The 26,613-nt window shown below is 47.6% G+C and overlaps 1 protein-coding gene across 3 annotated transcripts; it reads left to right on the plus strand.

Moving 5' to 3' along the window:
- Positions 1–40: 40 nt before the first annotated feature.
- On the plus strand, positions 41–26,613 carry LOC100119062 (fez family zinc finger protein erm). 3 transcript variants are annotated; one of them, XM_016985475.2, is made up of 2 exons: positions 41–571; positions 23,969–26,613. In XM_016985475.2, the coding sequence occupies exon 2, from the start codon at positions 23,978–23,980 to the stop codon at positions 25,262–25,264; it is 1,287 nt and encodes a 428-aa protein (XP_016840964.1). In that variant the 5' UTR covers positions 41–571; positions 23,969–23,977; the 3' UTR covers positions 25,265–26,613. The 3 variants fall into 3 exon arrangements, with proteins under 3 accessions (XP_016840964.1, XP_031784745.1, XP_001602909.3); XM_031928885.2 differs by lacking the exon at positions 41–571 and adding an exon at positions 4,048–4,252; XM_001602859.5 differs by lacking the exon at positions 41–571 and adding an exon at positions 20,968–21,116.

Consider the following 26,613-nt stretch of genomic DNA (forward strand, 5'->3'; position numbering starts at 1 on the left):
GAAGAGGCGCGCTGCCTCGGGCCGGAAAGAGCTGCACAGTTCGACGCCGGCGCGGCCGCGAGAGCAGCCAGATATATTCATTCCGCGTGTATACGACGAGGAAAACGAGAGCGAGAGAGAGAGAGAGAGAGAGAGAGAGAGAGAGAGAGAGAGAGGGAGTGTGCGGTGTGCGCATTTCGTTGTTGCGCCTCGACGTGAGGGCCCCTGAGGCGCTGAGGATTGTTGTATACGCATCGACCGGACTGCTGCAGCCGAGCGCCTTTTCTCGGGGATGAGGATAGCGGACTTGCTGCTCGTGAGAGCTGTGTAGTCGTCGGCGTTGTTGCAGCAGTTTACGCAAGTGCGATACCGCGACTATGAGGAGGAGAGACGAGGGTGGCTCGGCTCGCCGGCGACGGCCGTCGGCGATTGGAAGGCATTTGTACTGACACATCGCTGTATACGCGGATTCTCGTGCTGGACTGTATACCGGCGGTTGGAAGAAGTTTGCCGTCGCTCGACACTCGCATATAGCTGGCTGAGGAACCGATCTTTCGAAGGGAGGTCGTAGGGCTCGCTGCAATTTGTCAGCGTGAGTATAATACACCCTTTTTATTCTCGTTGTCTCCCCTAGAAACATTTTACTCTACTTTTATACGTAACGAATTCAAACGCGCAATAAGATTACACCAGCGCCTTCGAACACAAACCCCGCAGCAGAACGAAATTACTTCGGTAACTAGCCGGATCATCTCGATCACGAAAGAAAAAAACCGACAATTGGATGAGACGCGCGAATCGGCTACAGATGTAACGCGACTCGCGCATACAGAGGGATGATACTAAGTGGCCCGTGCGATTAGGCGGATTTCGCGCAAAACGGATCAAGGCTGCGGCGACGCTCTCAGCGCTGACGACTAACCGGATTTGAGCGGTCGGGATTGCTGCCGTCGGTTTATTAGCTAGACTTGAAAATTGTGTATACGCGTTCTCTGACGCACAACAATAAAAATGAAACGACAAACGCGCAGCGGCTTGAGGAACTGCAGTACCGCACACCAGAGTCGTCGGTATATTGAAATCGAGAGAGTCCACACTGCAGGAAATATTGACGGTAAACAAGGCTAAACAGCGATAACGACTCGACAATAAACACTCATTGCCAAGTACCAACAGCCACGATTAACTCTCCTCGTATACACACTCGCGACCCCAAAGCTCTCGTCGAGCTCAGACGGTATGCCTGGTATAATACACCTCGATCGATCGACAAAACGCGAGCTATGTATAATCGAGCGAACGACACATTGTGTCGATATGTGCGTTTGTACATGCATAAGCGGTACACGGTGGCTCTTGAGATTCGCGCGACAATGAAGACTTTGCTGCGTTTTATTGCTGTAGTGCCAACGGAAATTAGCGAACAATTAGTCTTGCTAACATGTGTGTGTGTGTGCGTGTGTGTGCGCGCACACACTCGGGGTCCGGTGCTCGAGTGTGTTATACATACTGCTTGTGGACGATTATTTTCAGGGTGCGCTGCAGCAGCGTTCGAGTGCAGTTGGGGTTCTTAACGAGCTTTCGAGTGTCGCGCGGCTCTCTCTGAGATCCTTTATGCGGATTTTCTTTGATTTTCAATGCGGCGCTGTTGCACTCGCTGTTGTTCTCGCTGTAGTGCACTGTACACTATTGATCAATATTTTTTTTTATTTCGCTTACACATTTTTTCCCGAAAAAATCGGCAATCCTCGCAAACTTCATTTATACGCGTAAGAGATCCGAGGCTGCACACTCTCTCGCACAGACCAATTCGAGTACCTTCTCCCGTATAGAGCTCGGAGGTCTGCATAAAAAAGCCGAGCCCTTCACATACACATACTATCGCTGTACACTGCTCTTTCGCAAACACTCCAGCTCCGTTTTTTTTCGCATGAGGCGCGCGCTCGCCGATTAATTTCCCAATCCTCCAGCAGCTCGACGAGCTGTATACGCGCCGCTGCGGCTCTTCATTTTTTATTCATATCTCGCTATGGCTAACTGGCCGATTAGCGAGAGAGAGAGAGAGAGGGCTTTTTCGAGTGGACGCGCGAGCGACGGTTTTCTTTTTGTCGCGCGCATTTTTCGAGGGGAGATCGTTCCGAGATAAGCGCGCGGAGTGTTTATTATTTATTATTGTCGATGCAGTGAATGCAAAAGTGGATATAATAACGTTTTAAGAAGATTTGCTCGATATTTTCCGGTGCGTTTGGATTAATCTCTTACAGAACGCGTACACGAGAAGTAATCTGTGCGCAACCCTCGAAAGAAAACGTGCCGAGACGCCAGGCCCTATACTGTATACTCTCTCGCTCGGCTCTCGTGTCTAAAAGAAGGTAAACCCTTCAAGCATCCGAAACAAAACTTTCCACTTTAATCCGAGAGAGAGAGGAGAGAATTTTTCTCTCGAGCGATCAAACAACGACGGGTCTAAATAAATTGCTAAATAAATTGTAATTGTTATTGCACATATACGAATATACTGAAGAATCCAAGTCATATTACAAGATAGGCGTTATTCCACAGCAACAGTCCATTCGCGGTGTTCCGTCGGCGACCAACGTTAAAATGGCGTCGCGCCGCGAGGCAACGTTGGGCTCAGCGACGCGTCTCTTTATACACGTGCGTTAAGTATTTCACTTTGAACGGCTCACTTTTCCCCTCTTCTCAGGTGTTGCTATGAAATAGGTGTATCGGATAAGAAATTTACAATGTAAATCGGTAATAAATTGTGGATGGATCATGTTTTTTGAGAAAAAGTATATATAATAAATTTAAAAAAATATACCGTCACTCGATTTCCATCTTCCACTTCACGATGACTACTTACATCCCAAAGAAAAGAAGAAAAATCCCTTTTCTCCGTGAGCGTCCGCTCGAGTCTCCCAAATTTCCCGTACATTGTACACCTTCCTCCTGTATAGCTTGCGCGCAAGAAAAAAGGCATCGAGCGAAGAATCCATCCCCGCTCCGGCTGTATGTAACACGCGTATCCAGCAGCCAAATCTCTATCGCAGCTACAGCGCAGCAGTCGCATTATTACGCTACTTGATTTCGCGTCGAGTTCCAGCTGCCGCGGAGAAAGAAATCCGCTGAGGGATCGAGAAAAAGGGACCTCTGCTAATATTTGACGAGAGCTAGAGCTTGTGCGCCTCTACATAGTATAGTATGCATGTGTGGACTACCGGACATTCTCTCTGTGAGATGCGCGAGCGCGCCTGATGTAAGTAATTCGTGAAGCTCATGTGTATGTGCGCGCGCGTGTGTGCGTGTGTTACTGTAGAGAGAATTTCAGGCCTCGATTTCATGCTCAGGCGTGTCATTTTGTTTATAACGACGCTATACAAAAAAAATCATAAATCGAAGACACCGCGCAACGCAGCTCCTTAACGAGTCACCTCCTCTGCCGCTGCTGCTCCTCATTCGGAAATGATAATTCAGTGCCTGCCCTCTCCGCGCGCATACACACACAGCTATCCATTTCCAGGACGATAAAAGTAGGGGAGCCGCGCACGGTATGGTATATACATCTGATCCTCAGCCACAGATATCGCGCCGCTACCTAGCACGCCTCTATTTGCGTTTTTACGCCAAGGCCCTTGCGGCGCATATATACGTACGCGAACTTCCAAGTGAGCCGGATCGCGTGCGCGCGCTTGCGACCAGCTTTGTCTGCGTGTGAGCGTGAGTAGCTTCCTCGTTGGAGGAGTAAATTACGCGCGGGGTAGTTTACCCGAGGCGAAAGTGCGCGCCGCTGTTATTTACGCGATAATTGCAGTGCGAGTAGTGCAGCACAGAGATTGCGTTCTCGTGGCTGGGAAATGAGATTTTTTCGCGCTTTTAATACGTGTGCGTGTTTTCGCGGCTATTTTCGTGCTTCGTGACCTTGATTTTTTATTTTAAGGATGCAAGCTTTTTCGTTTAGGGCGCTTGTACACTAGCGGGCGAGGGATGATCGACGGTGCGCCATCTAGCGTTACGGCACGTGTACGTGGAAAAGACTTTTTAATAAAATCATCGCCATCATCGTCTCCAACCCCGAAAAGCATCCTCTTGCAGTCTCGCTTCAGCAGGCCAACTTATCGCACATCTACTTCCATATCAGTGCCACAACTGCATATAGGTACTCTCCTGCACACACGCCGCCTCTTACTCGCATTCTCGCTCTTTGAAGTGGAGGCGCGAGAGGAAGGAAAGTCACTCACGAGAGCGGCGGCGGCGGCCGCGCAAAGCAGCAGTGAGTATAGGCAGTCTTTTGCTCTCTCTCTCTCTCTCTCTCTCTCTCTCTCTCTCTCTCTCTCTCTCTCTCTTCCTTTTCATCGCTCTCTCACTCGCCTTCGCGCAGTTTCTCGCCTTCTTGACACGTTTGATGTCTTAACCCTCTCGCTGCGCACACCCGCGCGCGCGCAGCAGGCTCTTAACGCGATATCTCCCAGGCTCGCGCGCGGGTTGCCTTTAATTAGCTCGCAGTAGATCCTCCTGTTTTGTGTGAGGAGGGTTGACTGCATTGTCGATTGTTTTATAGGGGTTAATCTGTTTTTTTTTTCTATTTTTTCAATGCTTTGCTTTTGAATCGAAACAAAGTTGTTTACATAATTCTACGTACACCTCTTACTCGATGCAAAGCCATAATCGCCCGTGCCAAACGACCTATCGCCGTCATCACCTTAAAAAAACCAACCCGACTCCTCCCTCGAGTCTATAAATCCCCAGAAAACTTATGACAAACAAATTAGCCTTTGCCTCCGCTTTCTCCTTCTCCCTCGCACTCTTCACCGACCCACACACACACACACGCACACACACACACTCGCTGTAGGTAACACGCTCCCGACCGACTATCTCCACATCTGACTACAAATTACGCGGAGCCGTCTCGAAGCCACCTACGTACAACTGCCTTCGCTACGCTAAACTGGCGAACGCAGAGGGCTGCTCGAGCAGGGGTGAGCCTGAAATTAATGCGGAACTTCCTCTCTCCTTCTCTCCTGGACAACCTGCAGTACTGCACGCGTGCATGCACACTCCAGAACGCGCGCGTGCGTGTGTGTGGGTGAGAGTCGTTTAGGAAAACGGGGCCTAGAGAATCGATGCCGGTGTAATTGGCTCGTGCATGTGTGAGAGCTTTCGGTTTTCACCGGTTATTGCGCCGAAAGGCAGCTCCCACGCGCATAATCGCCGATTATCAAGGTATCGAGTTGCGCGTTTTATTGTTTTTATCGGAGCCGCCTCGAATTGTTTCCCACAGAGTGTAATTACATTCGCTATTTTAATATCGATGGATTAATACGTTCATTGAAACATCGGCACTTTCGCATCAGCGAATGTTTCAAAGCCACATTTTCCAGCTTCGCGTACCGTCATCGATCAGCCAAATTAAAAATCACTCGCGCAGTCATCGTTCACAGGCACCCCGAAACCGACGGCCAACAATTTTTCAACTCTCGCTTGCGCGCGCACAACGAAAATATAAAACCAGGCGCTGCTGAAAGGTGCGATGCCGCTTCCGCTCGGAAGATCGTTAAAGGATAAAGCCGGTCGCGCGAGCGCTCCGGGTGTAATGGCATTCGTTGATTCATAAATCAGCATAAGCCCCGCGGGTGTAGTGCAGATTATTCGCCGGATAAAATTTGTCCGAGTGTGCGAGTATGCGCGAGGGCAGGTGTTTGGATGACACTGTTCGGGCTGGATATCGCGTCCTGAGTAATTTGGATACTTATTGTTTGGAGGATCTGCATTTTTCTTGATTTGGGGACGGCGACTGCTATGGCCGTGATAATTTGACAATATTATATTATTTTCGCGCTCCATATTATTTTTTAAATATGAAAAAAGGGAACGATAAGGTTTTTCCATTCGATCGATCGCTTTAACCCTCCCAAAAATAAACAAACGCGACTCCCACGCATCACATGTATATATACACCTCGCGTGGCCCTTTCCAGTTCTCCAAGCGGAAATTTCCTAAATCCCAAACCCGTCGCCTTAGGCTCGAAGAAATGGCGCCTCAGTCACGCAGCAGAAAATTATGACATATTGCGAGCGTCTTTTCAAGGCACGCCCGGCACCGAGCGCATTATGCATATACCGTGACGAATATGTATAAGAGCTGGATATCCCCGTGTAAATCGCCGAGCCCGAGGCCGCTGTGTTAAAGATAACGCGAGAAGCGTGAGCTTGTACTATACATGTATACACAGCGGAGGTATATAGGTGTGCGTGTGTATTTTCACAGTAACGAGTGACATTAGCATGAACGCACTGTGTATACTACAGGGGTGTTTAGAGGGGCTTGGAAAATGTGTCGTCGATAAAGAGTCGGTTGCCTTGGGGAAAACGAAATTTGAGTATCGATCTTTTTGTTTGGACCTGATTTTCGTATATCTCATCGTTCGATAACTTGCAACAAGCCATCAAGTGCAGTGAGGAAAAAAACGAAGCATAAAATTACCGAAAAGAGCGTTATGGGAGCGGAAATTCATGCTTATTCACTAAGCATTAAAAGGACGACTGTCGAGCACATAATTTACGTACGAATTAAGCCGACGTGAATCAACTGCATAGGCGATTAATCGCCGCGCGCGCTGGCCCGTCGTCCGCAATAATAACAGCAGCAGTTATACACCTCAGCCTCGCAGGCGAATACATTATCTGTTTTTTTCTCTCTCACTCTGTGTTTGCTGCACCGATACGTGAACGTCGTAATACATTTATGGGGTATAGTGGGTATATTACTTTGTTTCGGTACACCCTCGGAAGTCAAATCAGACCTTCGGTAAACGACTTCCGCCCTTTTCGGACACGCGTCCAATTTTCAGAGTTTTGTGCGGGAGTATATAATTGGCGTTATTCTATAGTCATGAGAGAAAAGTGAACGTTTGAATTGCACGCATTAGTCATTTAATGATATCAACATAAATAATGTATAACTTAGAAAAAGCAAAAGACTCTTTTACTCATGGATTCAGCAGTTCTAAGCAAACTGTTCGACAGAATCCTTAAAAAGTAAATCCGCTCAAATCCCATCGATCCCTTCATCCGCCGAAAGTTAAAAATCGTCAGTTCACCCCCCAAAGATATCATCGCTAAATACTCAGCACCACTATACATACCCATCGCAGCCTTCGAATACTTCGCCGGACGAAAAATCGACCTATTCCAAGTCCTTCTCTCTCTCTCTCTCTCTCTCTCTCTCTCTCTCTCTCTCTCTCTCTCTATCTCTCTCTCGCTCGCCCATCGAAGCAGCTCAGCGTATAACAACGAACAAAAAGCAGTGAACAGGGGCGCGCGCGCGCAGCTTAATTCCCATGAAGCCCCGTCGTCGTCCTCCTCATCTCTTTCTCTCTCCTGTACACATACACCACGTACACGTATAGCGGCAGCGGCTCGTTCGCGCGAGGTAAACAAGCCGTGAAATTACCTTTTAAATATTAGATTATGATTAAATGTGTAGCTACGCTCGGCTCCGCTAAATGTTCGCTCGGTACCCCCCTATATGTGCCCATACACAGTACACACACATACACATACGTACGAGAGAGCCGAGGGTGTGTATGTGAGTGCGCGAGGTTAGCCTCCCCCTGTCTCTGCAGGCTATCGCCGGTATCAATCGCAGCTCTGGCCATCAGATAATGCGCTGCTCATAGAGCGCTGCTGCATGGCTGGCTCTTTTTTTTTTAAATGAGGGTGGGCTGAGGGCTATCTATATATTCGGAAGTGCAGGACCACCCAGATGAACGGATGTGCATCGCAGTCTCGATGAGATGTGGGTGGCTTTGCAACGTTTTTTTTAACTAGGATGCAGTTTAAATGAAATAAAATTTAAACCAGCCCTCGTTATAAACTTTCACCAACACACAGCACCTCGAGCCCGTCCGCAAACTCGCCCATCCAGCCAGTGAAGATCACCTTCCACACTCTAGCAGTCGTAGCAGGTGCTTATTTCCGGTCGTGGGCGTACGTTCCCTCATGCATATGCATGAACCTCACTCAACCTCCCACACAAGCATCGCCAGCGGCCACTGTCCACCCCCGAGTGTCTTTTCTCTCTCTCTTGCTCTTATATTTTTATTCGTCCGTTTGGCCGCATTGCTCACTTCTCTCTCGCGCTCTCCGGGAGATTGATGCGTCCGATTACGCTCGAGTGTATCCTTTTTTTCCTCTCTCGTCTTGCGTCTGCCCAGTCGGCGGCGGCTGGTATATATAATGCACGGGAAAGCGAATGCAAATGCGCGCGTAATTACGCAATGCAAATAGGAGCGAAGGAAGGGCCGACCTGTTGCGAGGAGTGTGTAAGTTGGCACGTGTATCTGTGGGGAGACTCGTAAAATTTCTGAAATATCGGCTCGTAAAGTCGAGCGCTGTTCGCTGCACTGCTGCAGCTTGTGGGCGTCGGTTGCGTTTTATACGCAGATGCGTGAGTTCGGTTGAAACATGTTTGAGATAAAGAATATTGCGAATTCTCGATACTCGTAACAACATTTTCGCAAAATCCTCCTCTGCATAAGAAACGATCTTAAGCGGACTCGCCTCGCTAACGGTTTAACCGGTGCACACTCGAGCTATTAATCATCGAGTTGAGGAGCTCGACTAACTAATGACTTTGGCAATTAGCATCGCAGCCGGATGGGTATCGGCCCTTGAGCCTTGAATAAAATTAACACCTATGCGTATTGTTCGCGATTTTTTTTCTCTAAAAATATTTTCGAATGAGAATAAAGACAGAATCATATATCGGTAAGAAAAACGCACTTATTCCGCAGGTCGTTCAGAAATTCAAATGAAAGGACAGAAATAGAAATACGCTCGCACCGATTACTGTTCGGTCGATCGAGTCTAATGCAGTCGCGCTCATGGTAAGTGAAGGGGAAAAAGAGCGAGCGAGAGGGCGATAATAAAAGGTGAACGCTTTCCATATACGCGCAGTAATAAATCGCGAGTATGCTCCAGCTCGATCTCCCTCGTCTCTTTTTTTTCGTTCGTGCAAAGAGGGGAAATTAAATATTTTTTCGACTGGATTTTTAATTTACTTCCACGCGTAAGTAAGCCTCGACGAAAGTTTGTCTCGACAAAAATCAAAATTTCGCATTAGCACCCACTTGCCAGCAAACACATCCTTCCCCGCGTGTATAGTATAGTATATAGAGCACATCAGCCCCGCAATTCTCGACTCCCCCGCATTCTTCGTCAATCGCGCGAAAATACCACGCCAATCCTCGCTTCCGAGAGAGAGAGAGAGAGAGAGAGAGAGAGAGAGAGAGAGAGAGAGAGAGAGAGAGAGAGACAGACAGAGTGTAAAACGAAGTCGAGCGAGGGGTTGGCACAATGCTGAGCAATATACTCGTCGCGCCTACCCTGTATACGCGCAACGACTCTTACCTTAATCGACCACTGCCGGATGATGATTTGGTCTTAAATAAACTTGGGAATATTCGGGAGGGAGAGCTGAGGTTGACGAGGAAGCGGTCACTTGGCGGTTTTTTTTTCGCTCGGGGTGAGGCTTTTGTTGATCGGGCTTTTTATTCGGATTGAGACGGCTGATGGAGAAATTGCTTCGGATTGTGACTTTAATCGAATGATATTCATCGTCGAGCAGTGTCTTGAAGTATTTCGCGACGAGCTGGAGTTATCAGCAGGCGTTTAGCTGTATCTCTTGTATATGGTTTTTAATTTGTCCATTTATGCAAAGTCAAATCAAAGCTATATTGCAAAAGCAACGAAAATCATCGCACAGCGCGCAGTAATCAAGGAAATCCTCGGGTTAAGGCACAGCGAGCTCAAGACACAGAAGCCTATACAGAGATCTCCTTCGCCGGCGGGTTTCTCGCGACTGGCATCTGCCACCCCCGGCTCTCATTCTCTCTCTCTCTCTCTCTCTCTCTCTCTCTCTCTCTCTCTCCGTCATCTTACCTTCCCCAAAGAGCTGCTGCTGCTGCTGCTACGCCCGGGAGCGAGTGGTTCGGACGGCTCAATGGGCTTCCTCCGAAGCGCCTGCTCTCTCTTTATGCCGCGCCCTCGGCTTTCATACAAGATTAAATAGGATATTACGCATTAAACGTCGTGATTCGAGTGCCGCCGCGCTGCGCTGCGCTACACTATACGCCGCTGCTCTCGTAGATTACGCGCGAGGGCGGCGGACAAGTTGACGTGGTTTTTGTGGCCGCGCGAATACTTGCGCCTTTTGTGAACGAGCTTGCGTCTTATGATGGCGTGTGTAGGAGCGACTGCGTGAAAGGGCCTGCGTCGCGGTCACTTGGACACGTTGCGGGCTTTCTGCGCGCGAGAGAGTAAGAGAGAGAGAGAGAGAGAGAGAGAGAGAGAGAGAGAGAGAGAGAGATGATGTGCTGGATTTTTCATCAGGAAGGCGCGGCGCGATGTAGCCTTTTCTGCAAGATTCAAGGGGATGTACGCGAGGACGGAGATGAAGATATTGATCGATTTTGGGCGACGTTTTGATACGCAGTATAAAAAAAGGCCAAGCCACTTTATACACAACAACATCGGCTCGGTATGCAAAGCAGCAAATCCAAACCTAATTTCTTACAATCGCACCTTTGCCCCATAACTCACTCAACTCCCAAAGCCAGATGAGATAAAAGGAAGGTTAATCCCTCACAACGTCTCCGCAACAAGAAATATACTCCCCAATTTCCCCAACAAGTGCGTGACACACATAAGTATACGCGTACACACCAACACACTCAACAGCGATGAAATAAGACTACAAGCCTCGAGTCTCGCGAAACCGTATGGCCAGCGCCGTTGCATTCTCGCCTCCACCTCCTCCTCCTCCTTCTTCTTCTTCTTCTTCTCCGACACACAATGCAAAGCGCGAGCAGCTGGCGGCTCGCGCCGCGTGCACCTTCGTGAATTCCATTTGAATATATAAATTCGAGCGCGTGGCAGGCCAGAGCTGAACGAAAAATCTCGCCGGCCACGTGGCCGGAAGTCGAGTGTCACGACGAGGACGGTGTATTAGATGCTGTTATATTACAGTGTGTATAGCAGAGGAACTGAAGCTATTGGAATAATTGTTGGAATCGAGGGGGATGTGTTCGTGACCTCAATACCTATAAAAATTCGACCAAGTACAGCTTGTACCAGAATTAAAGAACCACCGTAATCCGGCCGCACTATTTGCCGTAGTTCTCCAGGTGTGCATTCTCTCGCAGCAAAAGAGCGTCAGTCATCCAGTCAGTAGAGCTCGAAAAAGACGCGGCACACACTCGGATTGGGAAACAAAGCTAAGTGTAGCGGCACACACGCGAAACGTGCATATTATAGTATACCTACTCTCTCTCTCTTTCTCGGCGTCGAGGGATTATTCGTGTTTTATTGCGCGAGCGAGAAAAAGAAGACAAACGACAAGTAGCGTGTACATGTACAGTAGTAGTAGGCGAAGTAAAAAGAAAGGATACATCAAGAATGCCACGTCCCAGACGCTGCCGCCGCTGCTCTCTTAAGTCCTCGAGCGACGCCGCCGCCTGCACCGGTCTTTGCCCTTTTCCATGCTCTCTTTGCACACCGCTGCTGCTGCTGCTCCACCCCCTTCTTCTTCTCTCAAGTTGCTGCAGACGTCTTCTTGCGTCTTGTTACCGAGACGTGTGCACACTCGGCTTTGCTTTATTCGGATTGCTGCTGCTCGGTTGATTTTTTGCTCTCGTCGGGGAGAAGGAATGCTCTGCTATTATGCAGGCGGCAGGGAGCTCGGTTTCTTTTATATTACATGGCCGGAAGTATCGATAGACGCCAAATTTTGGCTTTGTTTGGCTTTGAGATTCGTTTGTTCCTCTGCGGGAGGAGCCGGCTTGAGGAGTATTGGGTTAAGAGTCGCTCGCTTATGGGTGATTTTCTTTCGGGTATTGTTGAAGTGGGGTCTGTTGTATATAGTTTAGTCAAGGTGACGAATATGGATTCCTCTGATGGAGCTATATTCTTAATGCGGGGATCCAAACTTTTCAAAATTTTTAAAACACCAATCGAAAACGAGAAACCGATTCCACCTATCTCACCTCCATCGCAGCTCTTATCACGATGCAGCAAAAAAAGAAAGCAGAATCCCCGCAGATCTCGATAGAAAAAAAACACCCGATCAACATCTCCATACAGTCTTCGGAGACACGCGAGCATCCTTTTCCCTCGCTTATTGGTTTTCTTATCGAATATATATCGCGCGTTATATGCGAAAATCACTGGAGGGTGTCGCCACTCTCTTATATACGGAGGCTATTTACTAGCCCGCCGACGATCCATTGATAAGCACGTCAAATCCGCCAGCGACACACGCGCGCGCGAGAGAGAGAACCCGAGTCCCAATTTCGTCGTCGAACGATTCAAGTGCTTCTTGCACGAAAGCTTCGCTGTTATATAGTCGACTGCCGTATTTCACTGTGTGTGTGTGTGTATGTGTGTTTTGCCACGGGGGAAGACAACGTGTGTGATTTCATCCATTAGAGGCGGAAGGTTTGGTTTTTCGTGACGAGCTGATATACTCTCTTGCCTTGAGTGGATTGAGTGGGGTGAAGATTATCCTTCTTGTGTTATTCGGAGATCTGAGTTATATTTTCAATTCTTTTATCTATATTTATATAAGAAACTTTAGCGTGAATTAATTATACGGCGATATTGAATTATTAACAATAGATCTCTTTTGCCATCGGCACAATATGCGAAGCATCAATAATTGATGACTCTCCCGAGACATCGGTATATTTCGAATTTCAAAATTCTGACCTATAGATCACTCTTGTCATCGCCTTGCAAAACTACCCACAATCGCAGACAATGTACTTGTGAATTTGCAATCGCAACGTCGACGATTTATCGCTCGGTTGTTCATTTTGCAAGCCACGTGGATTTTTTTTTCTTCAAAACTTCATTAAGGCATCGAGCTCAAGGCTGCATTATCGCGAAACTACTGGTCATGCGCTGCGCGTGTATTCTCTATACCACGGTAGACGTGGTCATTAGTGAATTTAAAATTGTAATTTTTGCACTTCGCTTGACATTAACCTTTTTCACATCGAACTACGGTAGCGCTTTTTTCTCATTTCACTTTTAAATCAGCTGCATGATTTGTGGCTAAGGCTATCGAACTTTCCTTACAGCTAATGAAGTCACAAATTGTTTTGTTGTGCCCAACAAATTCGGCTGTTCTTTTATTATGTTTCTTTTGAATATACTTACTGATGTACACGTTCTCGGGTGGGCTTCTTCAACTCGTTTCGTTTAACAACGTGAATCACTATACTTTAATAAAATAATATAGCAAAGTCAATTCACTAATAAACAATAAGCTGCGTACAGTACAAATTTGCCAAGAGTACTCAACAATTTTCGAGAGAACGCTCGCAGACGACGGTCGCAAAAAAAAAATTTCGCCGACCCCGCAATCATACGCGTATAATAAAGGCTGTTAAAAGCCGGCTGGTTGCTTCTAACGTTACACCATCGTCATCTCTCCCGCGTTCTTTGCGCAGCTTCCGCTGCATCTCGAATCCGATATCCCGCTGGCGGAAGTCTCGCGTGCCATTTGCCCCCCTGCAATATAGCTATATACGTGTATATATATATATATATATATATATATATATATATATATATATATATATATAGCCATCTTGCACACGCGCCTCCTGCGTCTTGAGGAACTACTGGCCCGGGGCTATTGTCCTCGAGTGGCGCGTGCCTGCCTTACTCTTTTGCTCTGCGGATCAAGGTGCACGGCGACGACGAGCGTTCTGTTTCTTCGGAGGAATTGCGGGCTATCCTGTTTCGCCGGCGATCGGATGGGCATTTTTTTCTTCTTGCGAGGTGCTTCTGTGCTTGAAGATAAGGATTTTTTAACATCTTTATCATTGCAAAAATTTCTCAAAAAACCATCTGGTCTCGAATCTCATCGAATCCGCGCAATCGCACCCCCTAAAAAAGTCCCCGAAATGCCTGCAGCCCCGCGAGAGAGCAAAGCAGGCAGACGTGCATGTGCTAGAGTGAGAGGGAAAGTCTGCCCATTGTCGGCGCGTCCGTATTGTTTGGCGCTGGGGGCGTGCGCAGAGCAGAGCAGCAACAGCAGCAGCAGCGAGCAGAGTTGAACGTCTCTAAGTACACCGCGTGTGTGCTGTATGGCACATACGTGTGTGCATGCGCGGAATCTCCCCTACCCCCGACTAGAGAATGAGCAAAAGCTGCTGGAGCTCTGTCTCTCTCTCTCTCTCTCTCTCTCTCTCTCGAGCTAGGTTTAGTCAAGGCCCTTCAGAGAGATGTGTGTTTGAGCGGTACAGTTTTGGATGATGATTTATTCGTTTTTTATTTTTTATTTACGACAAGTTTTCAATTTTAAGTAGAAACTGTCGAAAACCCTCAAACACACTCTCTCTCTCTCTCTCTCTCTCTCTCTCTCTCTCTCTCTCTCTCTCTCTCTTCCCGTCACACAATCCATAACGTCGCTCCAAAAACTTCTGCATCAACCGTAAAGCCAATCTACGCCCTTCTAGTAATAATATAGAGTACGCGTCCGGCGAGGCGAATCTGATTCGGACGAAAAAAAGGTCAATCTTTCGGCGCTGCAGCGCACGGCGACGGTTGCGCGCGCGCGGCATTGTTATACACACACTCGAGGACCTCCGCTTTTTAGTTTCCATTGTGCTCACCGCGAACGAGCTGCTACACTTCTGCACGCCCAAAGAGCGTGTAGGTGACAATTTAATGTGGGGTGGGCCGCGCGTGTATTATGGAAAATATTATGAGTGCTTTAGCTTGTGTCTTTTAGCTCATCGCAGAGAATTTATTTTTCATCGAACTCTATTAATTGTTCTTAAAATTCTGTAGTGATTTCCCTCTCGTCATTGTTTCGACAACGACATAACCGTCTTAGTCTTGCCCGAGAACACACTGACCCCCCAAAGCTCACCGGTAATTGATTCCTCCGCGGTCGTACACATCGCATTCGTACAGGAAAGTCGAAAACTGTCACGCGCGTTACAACCGCGTCGACGTGCGGAGGTGCCTTTTAAGCGTCTAAACGAGAGAGAGCCCCAGCAGCTTCGTTCCGTCGTCACAATGACGTCCGTATTATACACGTCGCTCGCGTAACCCGAGACTCTCTCAAATAATGGTAATAACACGCGTAACAATGATCGCGAGAAATAATGAGCGCTGGGATATAAAAGTCAGGGAAAACAATCGACGAGAACAGAGACTCCCTGGCGCCTTTTATGTCGCACGCGCTGTATATACGGTTTCGCGTGCGGGGAGAACCGTTTGCGGGGCTTACATTATAGTTTGCCGAGAAATCGGAGATCCTGTGATGTGGCTTCTGGTACAACCGAGGTGTGTTCGTTGGTATTTGCCACGATCGTGTGTAAAAAATTCATTATGCACGTCCTTGCTGCCCAACCATCAAACTCCGATCTCGTCTCACGACAGTAGCAGTCAATCCAAAACAGTCGGCGAGTCTCACAGACCCGAATGATCGAGCCTAATTGGCGGTACACACTCTCTACTCTCTCCCGACATCAAACGCACAGTCTCAGAAAAAAGCATTGGCCTCACGCTGTCAAGCTAGCGTACGTGCCTCTCGCCTGACACTTTTTTCCCATGAGCTCCTCCATCCGACTACAACTCGACTACTGTACACTTCCACGTATATACATAAGTTACACGAGGTACAGCCGATGCTACACTACAGAGACGAAACTCAGCAAGGGGCGTATGCAGCGGGGGGAGGAGGCACGTAGCGACGGAAAATAAAAATCGAGTGATAACGAGCTGTACCCGCATGGGGAACCCCGGGTGGCGACAATGCGCAGCTGTGGAGCTGCTGCGCATGGCCCCCCGTGGAATATACGTACGTATGTATAGCGGCAATCGCTCGGCTCGATCTGCGCGACTTTTATTGTGCGGTAGTACAAACCGCCATGGCTGTGAATAAGCTTGCGTGCGGATCTATGCGCATTTGCAGGACGCGACGTGGATGCTGCATCTGAGCTGCTGCGCGATTTAGTCGAAAAAGAGAGATGGAGGCTTATGGTTGTCGGTGCGAGTCGGCTAGCTTTACGCGATTTTTTTTATAACTTGGTAAAGTTCGCTAAACGTAACATATTTATTTCTGTCAACGTATCGCGTCTTCAAAAAAGAGAAGTATAAGTAGACAATGGCGCACTGGGAACGTGCCATTTTGCAAATTTCCCATTGAGCCGCTCGCGCATGCATGCATATACGCATACGCACGTGTGCACCGATTTCCATCCCCCCGCCGACGATATATCTGCTTGCTCATACGTGCGGTTTCTCGCTCGCAGCGCCTTTGCACCAGCCGAGTGTAAACAATTCCATTAGTTTGCTCCTCGCTTGCTTTATTCGAGCTGTATATGCTGGCATCGAAAAACGAATCTCCCTCCGCGCGCAGTGGTTAAATGACGCCCGCGGTGAGGAGATTTCTTTTTTCTCGTGCGCGTGTGTGCCTTATACGACGTTTCATTCGATTCTAGGAAGATCTGCTGGGCGTTATTTATTTCGAGTATAGAGTTTAATTCGTTGATTGTGTTATTCAAAGTATTTTTAAATTATTCTCTTCACCTTCCTAACGGTTTAACGCTTTGGTTTCGTATCAATGAGAAAGGAAAAAATTCCAGTTCGATGCACTCTCACGCAATTCCACTATTCGTCGCCGCAGCGATCAACACCCTTTCCGATCCCATCCCCTGAATTGAACACTACCGCAACCGATCCGATCCAACCACCGTCGTCCAAAAAAGATCCCACAAAGAAAAAGCCTCTCCCTCTCTCTGTCTTTCTCTCTGCGATTACGCGCGAAAAGCGACGATCCGAAATCGACTTAAGCTCTCGGGGAGCTCGCACGAAGAGACAGAGAAGCTGTGTGTGCGTGTATTTCGCTGGCCGAGATATAAGCGGGGCGACAGAGGAAAGTCGCCGGCTGTCATAGTCAGGCGACTCCTTAACCCCCGGATGCTAATTATACGTCACCCGGCGCGCTTTTCCGTGTCGTCGAAAGTATGCGCGCGAGGGGCTGGAACAATCGAGGGGTGAACCCTAATAGGCCGGATATATGCGGCGAGCACGATATATCGTGCGGGGTATTAGAGAGGAGACAGCGGCTGTTTTTCGCACTGATGGTGTCGGGAGGTTTATTGCGGAAGGGTTTTCCGTTTGTTATTGAGGCGACGTGTCTTCGAGATTAGGTGGCTGCCGAGGTGATACAGGATTGAGTGGTGAGGGTAACGCTCAGTTTTCTTGGATTTCATGGTATTTGTTATTATTTTTAACGCAAAATTTTGAATTTTATGAATCCACGACTCAAGAGTATCGAGATTTTAAGGTATAGTCTTATACAATCTTTATACGTGCAAAAATTCTCCGTGCGAGCAAAACAAATCCCTCTTTCATCACAGCTCTATTTCGGCTGCTCTAGAATCGGCATCGATTTTCCCCGCGGCGCCGAGTATTTTCCGCGGACAAACAAAAAGGGCTCGGGCATGAAAAGTGCGCCAGCATAACTTCTGCATAACCGCGTTTCGCGTGCGCGCGGAGCATCGATCACCAGCCGCAGTCTACTGGCCTCAAGTTCCGATAAGGACGTGCGAGGCTTCAGAAGAATTCGTCGGTTAATTTGTCCAAGGCCGCGCTGACGTTAATTTCTCTTCCATCGACTATTCCTTTTAGAGGATGGAAATACGTCGATCTCGAAAAATGAATCGGTGTATACTCGGTAAACTCGAATAAAATTGAGCGCTTTGTCCTTGTCGCCAAGGACTCGACGCTGCAGCTTCGAGTTGGCGAATTAACGGGAATCAATCCTTTACAACCGACTGATGGTCTTGTCGCGGTTCTCGAATCGGGAGTCGACGTCGAGAGACAACTGCTCGAATCCGCTTAATCACTCTCAACTTTCGGCAAAAGCGAAGTAGTAGATCGACGCGCGTCACAGTCAGATGCGCGAAGGGCTGCGAAAAAAAGACGGAGGAGGAGGTTGAACAATGGGCGGGGAGGCGGAGGTGATGATTTAAACGACTTGGTAATGAAGTTTATTTCTTTCATATATTATAAAACTTCGTTGAAAAATTCGATTGATTTTAAGAAATTCACCAAATTTAAGCTGAAAATACTTTAACACTCTGCGAATTTTCAAAGCCAGCCACCGCAAGCGAAACAAAGCGCAAACTCCGGCTATATCCATTGCACTCGAGGCGACGTAAGCGTATATAGCCGCAACGCATAAAAGGATCGCAAGCAGACGTAGAATCATCATCGTCGCCGTCCTCGTCACCGGCAGCCGCGGGAAAGAGAAAGGGCCGGTAATTAACGGCTCGACAGAAACGGTCAGGGCAAATTTGCAAAGCAATTTCAAGTTTCCGACGAGCTCGAGCCCCTGCATACCTCCCCCCTCTCCCTCCTTCGACTTTTCTTCGAGTTCGTCTCGCGCCGGTTAATAGTTAGCCGGGCTTGATTGGATCCGGCGGACCATGCGTAACGACGTTGGTAAATTTTGCACACTTAGCGCCTCCCGTCTTTGCGCGCGTCGTCGTGAAACTTCGATTATTATCCCGCGTAGAACTGCCGGAAGTGCACAATCGGGCTCCTGCTGCAGGTTTAATTGAGTGGACGTTACGTGTGTGTGTGAGCTTGTGTGTATTCAACATCAGCGATGATGAAATTTGTGGCTTGTTGCTCGTGTAGAATTTATCGTTGGAATCTAGAGTGTTTGGTAATACGCGCTCGTTAACAATCCTCTCTTTAAAAAATGATGGCCTTTGTTGTGAAGCATTTAATACGTGATTCTGACTGGTTGCTGATTGGTTGCCTAGGCAACGAGATCAGAACCGCGCTTTAAATTCATAACCCTCAAAACAGTCATAACTCATAACCCTGGTAGAAATGTTTAAGGTGTTTAAAATGAAATGTGGAAACCTTGATAACAGATAAAATATATGTAATATAACTAGCAAGAAATTTTAGTAAAAATTAATCATTACCAAGAGTGTGTAGTATTACAACATGTGTATTGAAAAGTGGCACCCTAATCCTATTTGAAGTAGTAATAAAGTGTGTGAATATTATTTAGTTTTTTTTTGAAATGTCAGTGAGAAGTTCAATTAAAAGAATAAAGAGTTTGAAGATATACTGTGTCTCTGTGCCCAAAGTCGCCCTCGGTGAGGTTTGAGAGGTGAATTTAAAGAAAAGTTCAGTATCTGATTCAGTAAGTTTAAGTCAATCATTATACAATGCTCTTTGAATTGTACGTGTTACCTAGACATGAACTAGACATGTTACCTAGAAATATGTAACCTAGATGATTCTGATTTAACTGTTTTCGTTCATATTTTCACATCCAGGCTCATGCGAATTTTTTAATTGAGCAGGTCAAATTTTACTTATAGCCAGTTACGCAGGAACTACTATCTCTAGCACATTGTATTACTGGTTTCTAGCATATTTTTACATGGAGAAAGTGATAAATGTTTTGGCTTTTTTGTCAAGGTTTTAGGTAATTAGAATTTTGACTTTTAACAGTTGTGAGAGATTTTGAGACCGATACCTGTTTCTCCATTTTTGCATTTTTTCTCATTCGAAAACTAACAGCTCTAGAGAGCTCATATTTTGCATATAGATTTCGTCTGTGATTGTGAAAAGATATTTAAAGTTGAATCGACCTTGAAAAACTTCTGATTTCGACTCCGACACTGATGTAAATGCAAACTCATGCTATACCACTAAATAATTACCATGGGTGTTGTAGTCGAACACAAAAGTATTTCAGTTAACGTTGATTCAACTTTAAATATCTTTCCACAATCACAAAAGAAATCTATATGCAAAATATGAGCTTTCTAGACCTGTTAGTTTTCGAATGAGAAAAAATGCAAAAATGGAGAAACAGGTATCGGTCTCAAAATCTCTCACAACTGTTAAAAGTCAGAATTCTAATTACTGCCTTGACAAAAAAGTTAAAATACTTATCACTTTCTTCATTTAAAAATACACTGGAAAGCAGAAATACAATGTGCTAGAGATGGTAGTTTCTGTGTAACTGTCTACAAGCAAAATTTGATACGCTAAATTAAAAAATTCATATGGGCCTCGATGTGAAAATATGAATGAAAACAGTTAAATCATAATCATGTAGGTTACATGTTTTCTAGGTAGCATAGTAAGTATCTGTGTAAAACTTCAGTTGTATAGCTTTTTTATAATGCAAATAAATGGCATTGTAATGATAGACAAACCCACTGACTCTTATACTGACCTTTTCTTCAAATTCACTATTCAAACCAATGATGACGACATTGAGCATTATTAATATACTTATTAAAAACTAGTTTTGAGGGATTTAGTAACATGTTACATGCTTATAAAATATTAGCAGACGTTAGAAACAAGACAAGACAAGAGATAGAAACAAGAGCGCGCGAAGCGCGCCTTCATTCCTATCATAATTAAATATTCCGGGGAAACGTGCTTGAAACATTTTGTACATTTCCCGAATTGCATTTAGCACTCCCCCCCCCCCCCCAAAAAAAAACAAAACTCTCCAATGAATTACCTTCTGCGAGCAGACACTCGCTGCTGCAGCTGTCTGCAAAAAAGCAAGCATCGAGTGAAAAAGCGAAAAATAAAAACAAAATGGTCTCTAGTGTCTCCTCGTCAACCATGTCTCGCGTCGTCGCAGATTGAAATAAATTGATGAAATTGGCATGCCAGCCAGAATCTCTCCCTGCGGCTCGCCACCGGCGCGTTCGTTAACTGGCCGTAACAATGTATTAGTCCCCCACCGCCGGCATCCCCACTTCGGCCCCTTAGCAACGCCCCCTCGCGCCCGTGGTCGACCAACCGGCGCCCCATCCCCTCCACTGATTCTATCCCACCACATGATCGATCCGCCGGCCGGCGCTGGTGGGGGCAACTCTCCGCTCGTCGTTTTTGCAGCCAGCTCGAGCGCTTGATCTTTCGAAATAGAGCTCTGCTGCAGTGAGCGCGCGTGTGTACGAACCGTCTTCTCGTCGCTCTGCGTGTGTTGGTCTTTTTTTGCGAGGGGTCGCAAGTGCAGCTGCTTAGCAAGCGGACACATTCAAATGCGGTGGACAATGGTGTGTTACGACTACTGCTTGGCTTGTGTTGTGAAGTTGGGGGTGATTTCGTGGTTTTGCGGGATGAAGTTGTTATTAGGCGGGCGCTCGTTATTGCAGTGTTGATTTTTCCTCGTTTTAGAATACTGCTGTGTATTAGAAATTTACTCGCTCACGGTGACTTTTTGAATGCTAACTTCATTATGCATGCTTCCTTTATAGGCGTTGAATAATTGAAACAACCAAGCTTAATTTCTCATACTCTTTCGCTCTCTGATCAGCAAGCTCTCTCTCTCAATAAGAATCGGCGTCAGTCAAAAAAGCAAAATCGCTAACTTTTCAACTACTACTACACGCCCCCAACGCCCAGTACCATTGATAGCATCACAAAACCGTCACTCCTCGTAACACCGGAAAATCTCCGACGCAACATCCCAATACAATCGATCCTTCCAACAATGCAAATCCCTCGTTTTCTCTCCGATCTTCACAAAAAAATCAATCCTCCGTTCAATAAATCGGCGTCTCAGCTAATCTTCGAGTCTTGCTTAGCTTTCGTGCGTCTCGAGAGCACAGGACGTAATCATACATGGTTATTCCTTTGTCGGCCCGGTGTACATTCAGCAGCCAACAGTTGCAGCGTTCTGTATACACTCGCTTTCCTTTTTTTCTCCTGCTGCCTGCTGCGTTGCGTAATTGTCGGGGCGTTCTTTATCCTTCTTTCTCTTTCATTTTCGCTTCTTAAGCGATTTTTCTTTCTTCCGAGGATTTTTCTGCATATACTTGTAACTAATTATAACTGATAACGAAAATGGTAGTGCTCTTGATCCTTCAATACTACTTACTAATCATTGTAATTAACCGACTTTGAATTTTTAATAACACTTGAAAACTTATTGAATTGAGAATCGGTAGCCTAAGCGTGAGAACAGAGCGAGAGACAGGCGTCGTATAGTAGGAGCAGACATTGCAGGCAGTGATTGCGGGGCGAGGACTTCTTCGTCCCTCTCGCTCAGCGTATTCCCTGATGATTAGGGCTGGCTTTGGCCCCCGGGACAAGTCATATACTGCGAGATGGGCGGGGCTCGGCGCGCGCGCACGCAAAACCGCGCAGCCGATATGCTTGTAAGCGACGTTGACACGCCGGGGATGCCCTTAGAGATGATTCTTGATCCTAATTCGAGACACTTATATTGGAGTGGGCCGATGCGGTTATTGCTTTTGACGTAGATTAGTTGCCGAGTATTTTAAGCATTTTTTTTGTTTTAATTTCTGATAAGAAGACGTAGCAACGTAGTCCATCGAGCTTAATTCACAATGACAACACTACAACGGTAAAAGTGGCGCGCGAACCGATAAAAATCCTCGCAAACCCAGCACATACGCTCATAACAAAGTTAGCGTGCGTGGGTCGAATAATTGCACACTTCTGTCCATTCGACGTATGCGCGCGGCAGTCCGAGTAGGCTGAAAGGAGACCAACTGTGTGTAATGTACAATCATCTCCGCGCGCGTTTTTCTGCTTAGGCGCAGTTAAAATCACGGGGGAACGCGCGCACGCGGGCAGGAAGAGATTAAATTACGCGTGAACATATGCCACTTGAACGCTCGCTTCACATCGCCGCGCATATCTCCATTATTATCGCAGGGGCGTGAATGGAAAAGTGCGAGGCTTAAAATAGAGTAGCGAATTGGAGCACAATTTTCCAATGATAAGATCGAGTGCAGATATTATTAATAAAAGCGGGAAGGTTGAATTATTATAATCTTCGCGCGAAATATAGCGACGAATGTCGTATACGAGAGACCACTTCCAAGCCCGGCGAGGAGATGAAGAGCCGCTCCGCGCGTTTGTTTCCGAGCGCGAGAGAAGCTGCTGCGGAAAGAAAAGACCAGCCGCGCTGTGCGCGACTTTTCTTCACAGCCGTGAGGCCGCCCGTATGAGTATTTCATAAGCCGCCATCCAATTCCGGCCGTCATTCCAAGTTCAAATATAACGCCATTCTGCGGGGCAAACATTTCCTCGAGTCGTCGGCCGCCAGGGTAAACGTCGCGACGTGTGCATACAGCTATACTCAGTACGTATACTGAGAAAGAGGGAGAGTCTCTTGCTCTCCGGCAGACGTCGCCGCGCAGTGCTGACCATTTTGCATCTCATTCAGACGAGGCTATTCGGACTTTGTACATATATGCCCCTTTCTCGCGGCTTTGTGAGCATATAGTCCGGAATTATACTTGCAATACGCGCTGCGAGCTTTTATTAAGTAACCGATAGATTAAATTTTAACCTGTGCCCGCAGCGGGGTGTGTTATGCTTCTGTCCGAGCTGTGTTTTCGTACATATAGGTCGTCACGAAGAATAAAATCACGAGAGCGTTTAAGGGCACAAAAGAAAGTCGTCCCGAGCGATAAAGCGCATGCAGCTAGCCCCCATGATTTTGACATTTTTTCCTGTCGACACGAGTGCGCCAATCGAGTGTGCGTAATTTCAGGGCCGCATGTGTTACTCTCTCGCATACGTAACATGTGGGTTCCGCACTCGACGTATAAGCGTTCGGATTTGCCTATACGTATTGTCCTCGTCGATGATGGCCATCGAACCAAATCTATTATTTTCCTCAAGAGAGTGCATTATCGTTTCGAAAGACGCGCCGCCGTAGAGAGCCAAGTGACTAATTGATGAGACGACGCGCGGCTGTGCGGAAAAGGTCATTAAGGCGCGGCACTGCTCGACATGCAAATCTGTTCGAGGGTGTTTTTGCTCCCTCTCACACTTTTTTCCCCGCATTTTTCCACGAGGGCCATAGAAGCACGCGTCGTTCAGCCTCTGAGGAGCAGTCGACTAATGGTCCTTCCTGCTTTGCGTGTTTCAGATTGACGCTATGCAACCGTTCCCGTCGAGCCAGACGATGGCGACGGAGACCCCGACGAGTCTGCCCCCGGACAGGGTGACCTCGGCCGCGTCCACGGCGCGCAACCTCACCTTCTCCATCGCCAAGATCATGGAGCCGGACAAGCGCCTCACCGAGTCCAGCAGCCAGCCACAGTCGTCCGCCTCGACCAGCAACGGCGCCACCAGCCCCTCTTCGTCGCCCTCCACGCCGACGACGACGATCCTCCAGCAGCAGCAGCAGAGCCTCTCGCTGAGCTACTCGGCGCACCTCGAGTCCGCCTTCAAGAAGTACGTGCCCACCTTCAGGCACCACCACAACCTCCTGCAGTACTACCCGCTGCTGCACTACCACTCGAACCCCCTGCTGAGGTCCTTCCCGGCGCCGCCGCCCGCGAGCGCCGGCTCCGCGTCGACGCCCGCCACGGCCCAGCAGAGCAGGAGCATCTCGCCGGTCCCCAGCCACCAGGAGTCGTCGAGGGTGTCGCTCTCGTCGAGCTCGCCGGAGGAGCCGAGTGCCCGGGAGAAGAAGCGCGAGCCGTCCTCCGGGGCCGGCGGCAACCCCAGCGGCAACCCCTCCACCACCGCCGGCAAGCAGAAGAGCTTCGTCTGCTCCGAGTGCGGCAAGGTGTTCAACGCGCACTACAACCTGACGAGACACATGCCCGTGCACACGGGCGCCAGGCCGTTCGTCTGCAAGATCTGCGGCAAGGGATTCCGACAGGCCAGCACACTCTGCAGGCACAAGATCATCCACACGGCGGAGAAGCCGCACAAGTGCCAGACCTGCGGCAAGGCCTTCAACCGCAGCTCGACCCTCAACACCCACACGCGCATCCACGCGAACTTCAAGCCGTTCGTCTGCGAGTTCTGCGGCAAGGGCTTCCACCAGAAGGGCAACTACAAGAACCACAAGCTCACCCACAGCGGCGAGAAGGCCTACAAGTGCAACATCTGCAATAAGGCCTTCCACCAGATCTACAACCTCACCTTCCACATGCACACGCACAACGACAAGAAGCCCTTCAGCTGCAAGATCTGCGGCAAGGGCTTCTGCCGGAACTTCGACCTGAAGAAGCACATGCGCAAGCTCCACGACACCGGCTCGCCCATACCCGGCCTGGGCGGCGGCGGCGGCCTCTCGAGCAGCTCCGGCCAGTCCCAGCAGTCCCACCAGTCGGGCTACTCGCCCGTCCACCATCCGACGGGCCACGCGTTCGTCAGCCCGTTCCTCCTGCCGCCACCCGGCTCCAACGGCTACCTCAGCAAGATCTTGTGACAGGAGAACGTGCACGGGTTCGCGAGGCGAAACCTCGGCCTGGCGCCGCCCTGCGTCGACTACCCCGCCAATCTGGCCGCCCTCGTGCAATCCTCCAAGTGAGAGCTGTCGACATCGCTTTGGCGCAACCAACTACCTCATCTCTTCCGGACTGCAGCTCTCTGCAGTCTCGCGCTCGGCGAGAACCGAGAAGACTGTAGAGTTGCTGTTGCATCGAACTGCGATCCCAGTTCGATGTAGTGAGTCTATATAGACAGCTCGTACCGATCGGCGAGGGACGGCCACACACTGTGTTAAATAAATCCTAGGCTTGTAAATACCTGTAAATAGACGTAGACTCATAGACAGCTATACATTATATATATATATATATATATATATATATATATATATATATATCGATGCGAATCAAAGGTATGGTCGAACTAGGATTACGTTGTAAGCGCGACTCTTGTATAAATTCCGCGGATTATATAGTGTAACTTCAGCATCGATAATGCAGCTCCGCGACGTGTGTATTATGAAATTATCGAAATGTGCATTAATATACTTACTTCGTTACACTGTAGATAGTAGGATCGATTATATATACTTCGTCTTCTGTATACGACGCTGCATTGACGACGTTTTTTCTTATATACATTGTTAACAGAACTTCAAACCCTTCGCTGATTAAGAACTCTGTAATTGTAAACAAAATGAATTACCGATGCAGTCATGCCAAAGCTTTACGCGATTGGCTTCTTCTCTACGAATATAATATGCAGGCACCCGTATCATCCAGGAAAAAAAGAAACTCAAGACACCACAGTACTTTGTAAGAGAAACTTGTATAAATCGGTGTGATAGTAGCTTTAAGCGAGCGTAGGTAGCTAAATGATAAACGATCGGATGAAGAACGTCGCGGCTATGATTATTAGTATAATTATATGATTACAGTGTGTATAAAGAGACGATTAATTAGGAGAACACGTCCGATGCAATATCGCGAAGATCGTCGCTCTTATATAGCTCCGAGATCGGAATTATCGTATGTACGAATAAAACTCGAAAGTGAGCCCTTATCAGAATCCATCTACTCTATAAGAATTGTCTAAACGCTGATGAAATATACAGTTCAGTCGAATAATCGACGACGCCCACTCTCACCCAGACACAAGATCATCACATTATGCAAGATAAACGAAAAATAATAATAAAACAATAACACGATAAAGTATAATGAATGTAGATAATCTCGATGTAGAGTAGAGAAAAACAAACGATTACGCGTATTATGTATATGTGTCTCCCCACTGTAAATAAATAAGTCAGTCCAATGCAATAAACTCATAAGCACGTAAAACTTA

This window comes from Nasonia vitripennis, chromosome 4, assembly GCF_009193385.2.
Source record: "Nasonia vitripennis strain AsymCx chromosome 4, Nvit_psr_1.1, whole genome shotgun sequence".
In the NCBI taxonomy this organism is placed as follows: domain Eukaryota; kingdom Metazoa; phylum Arthropoda; class Insecta; order Hymenoptera; family Pteromalidae; genus Nasonia; species Nasonia vitripennis.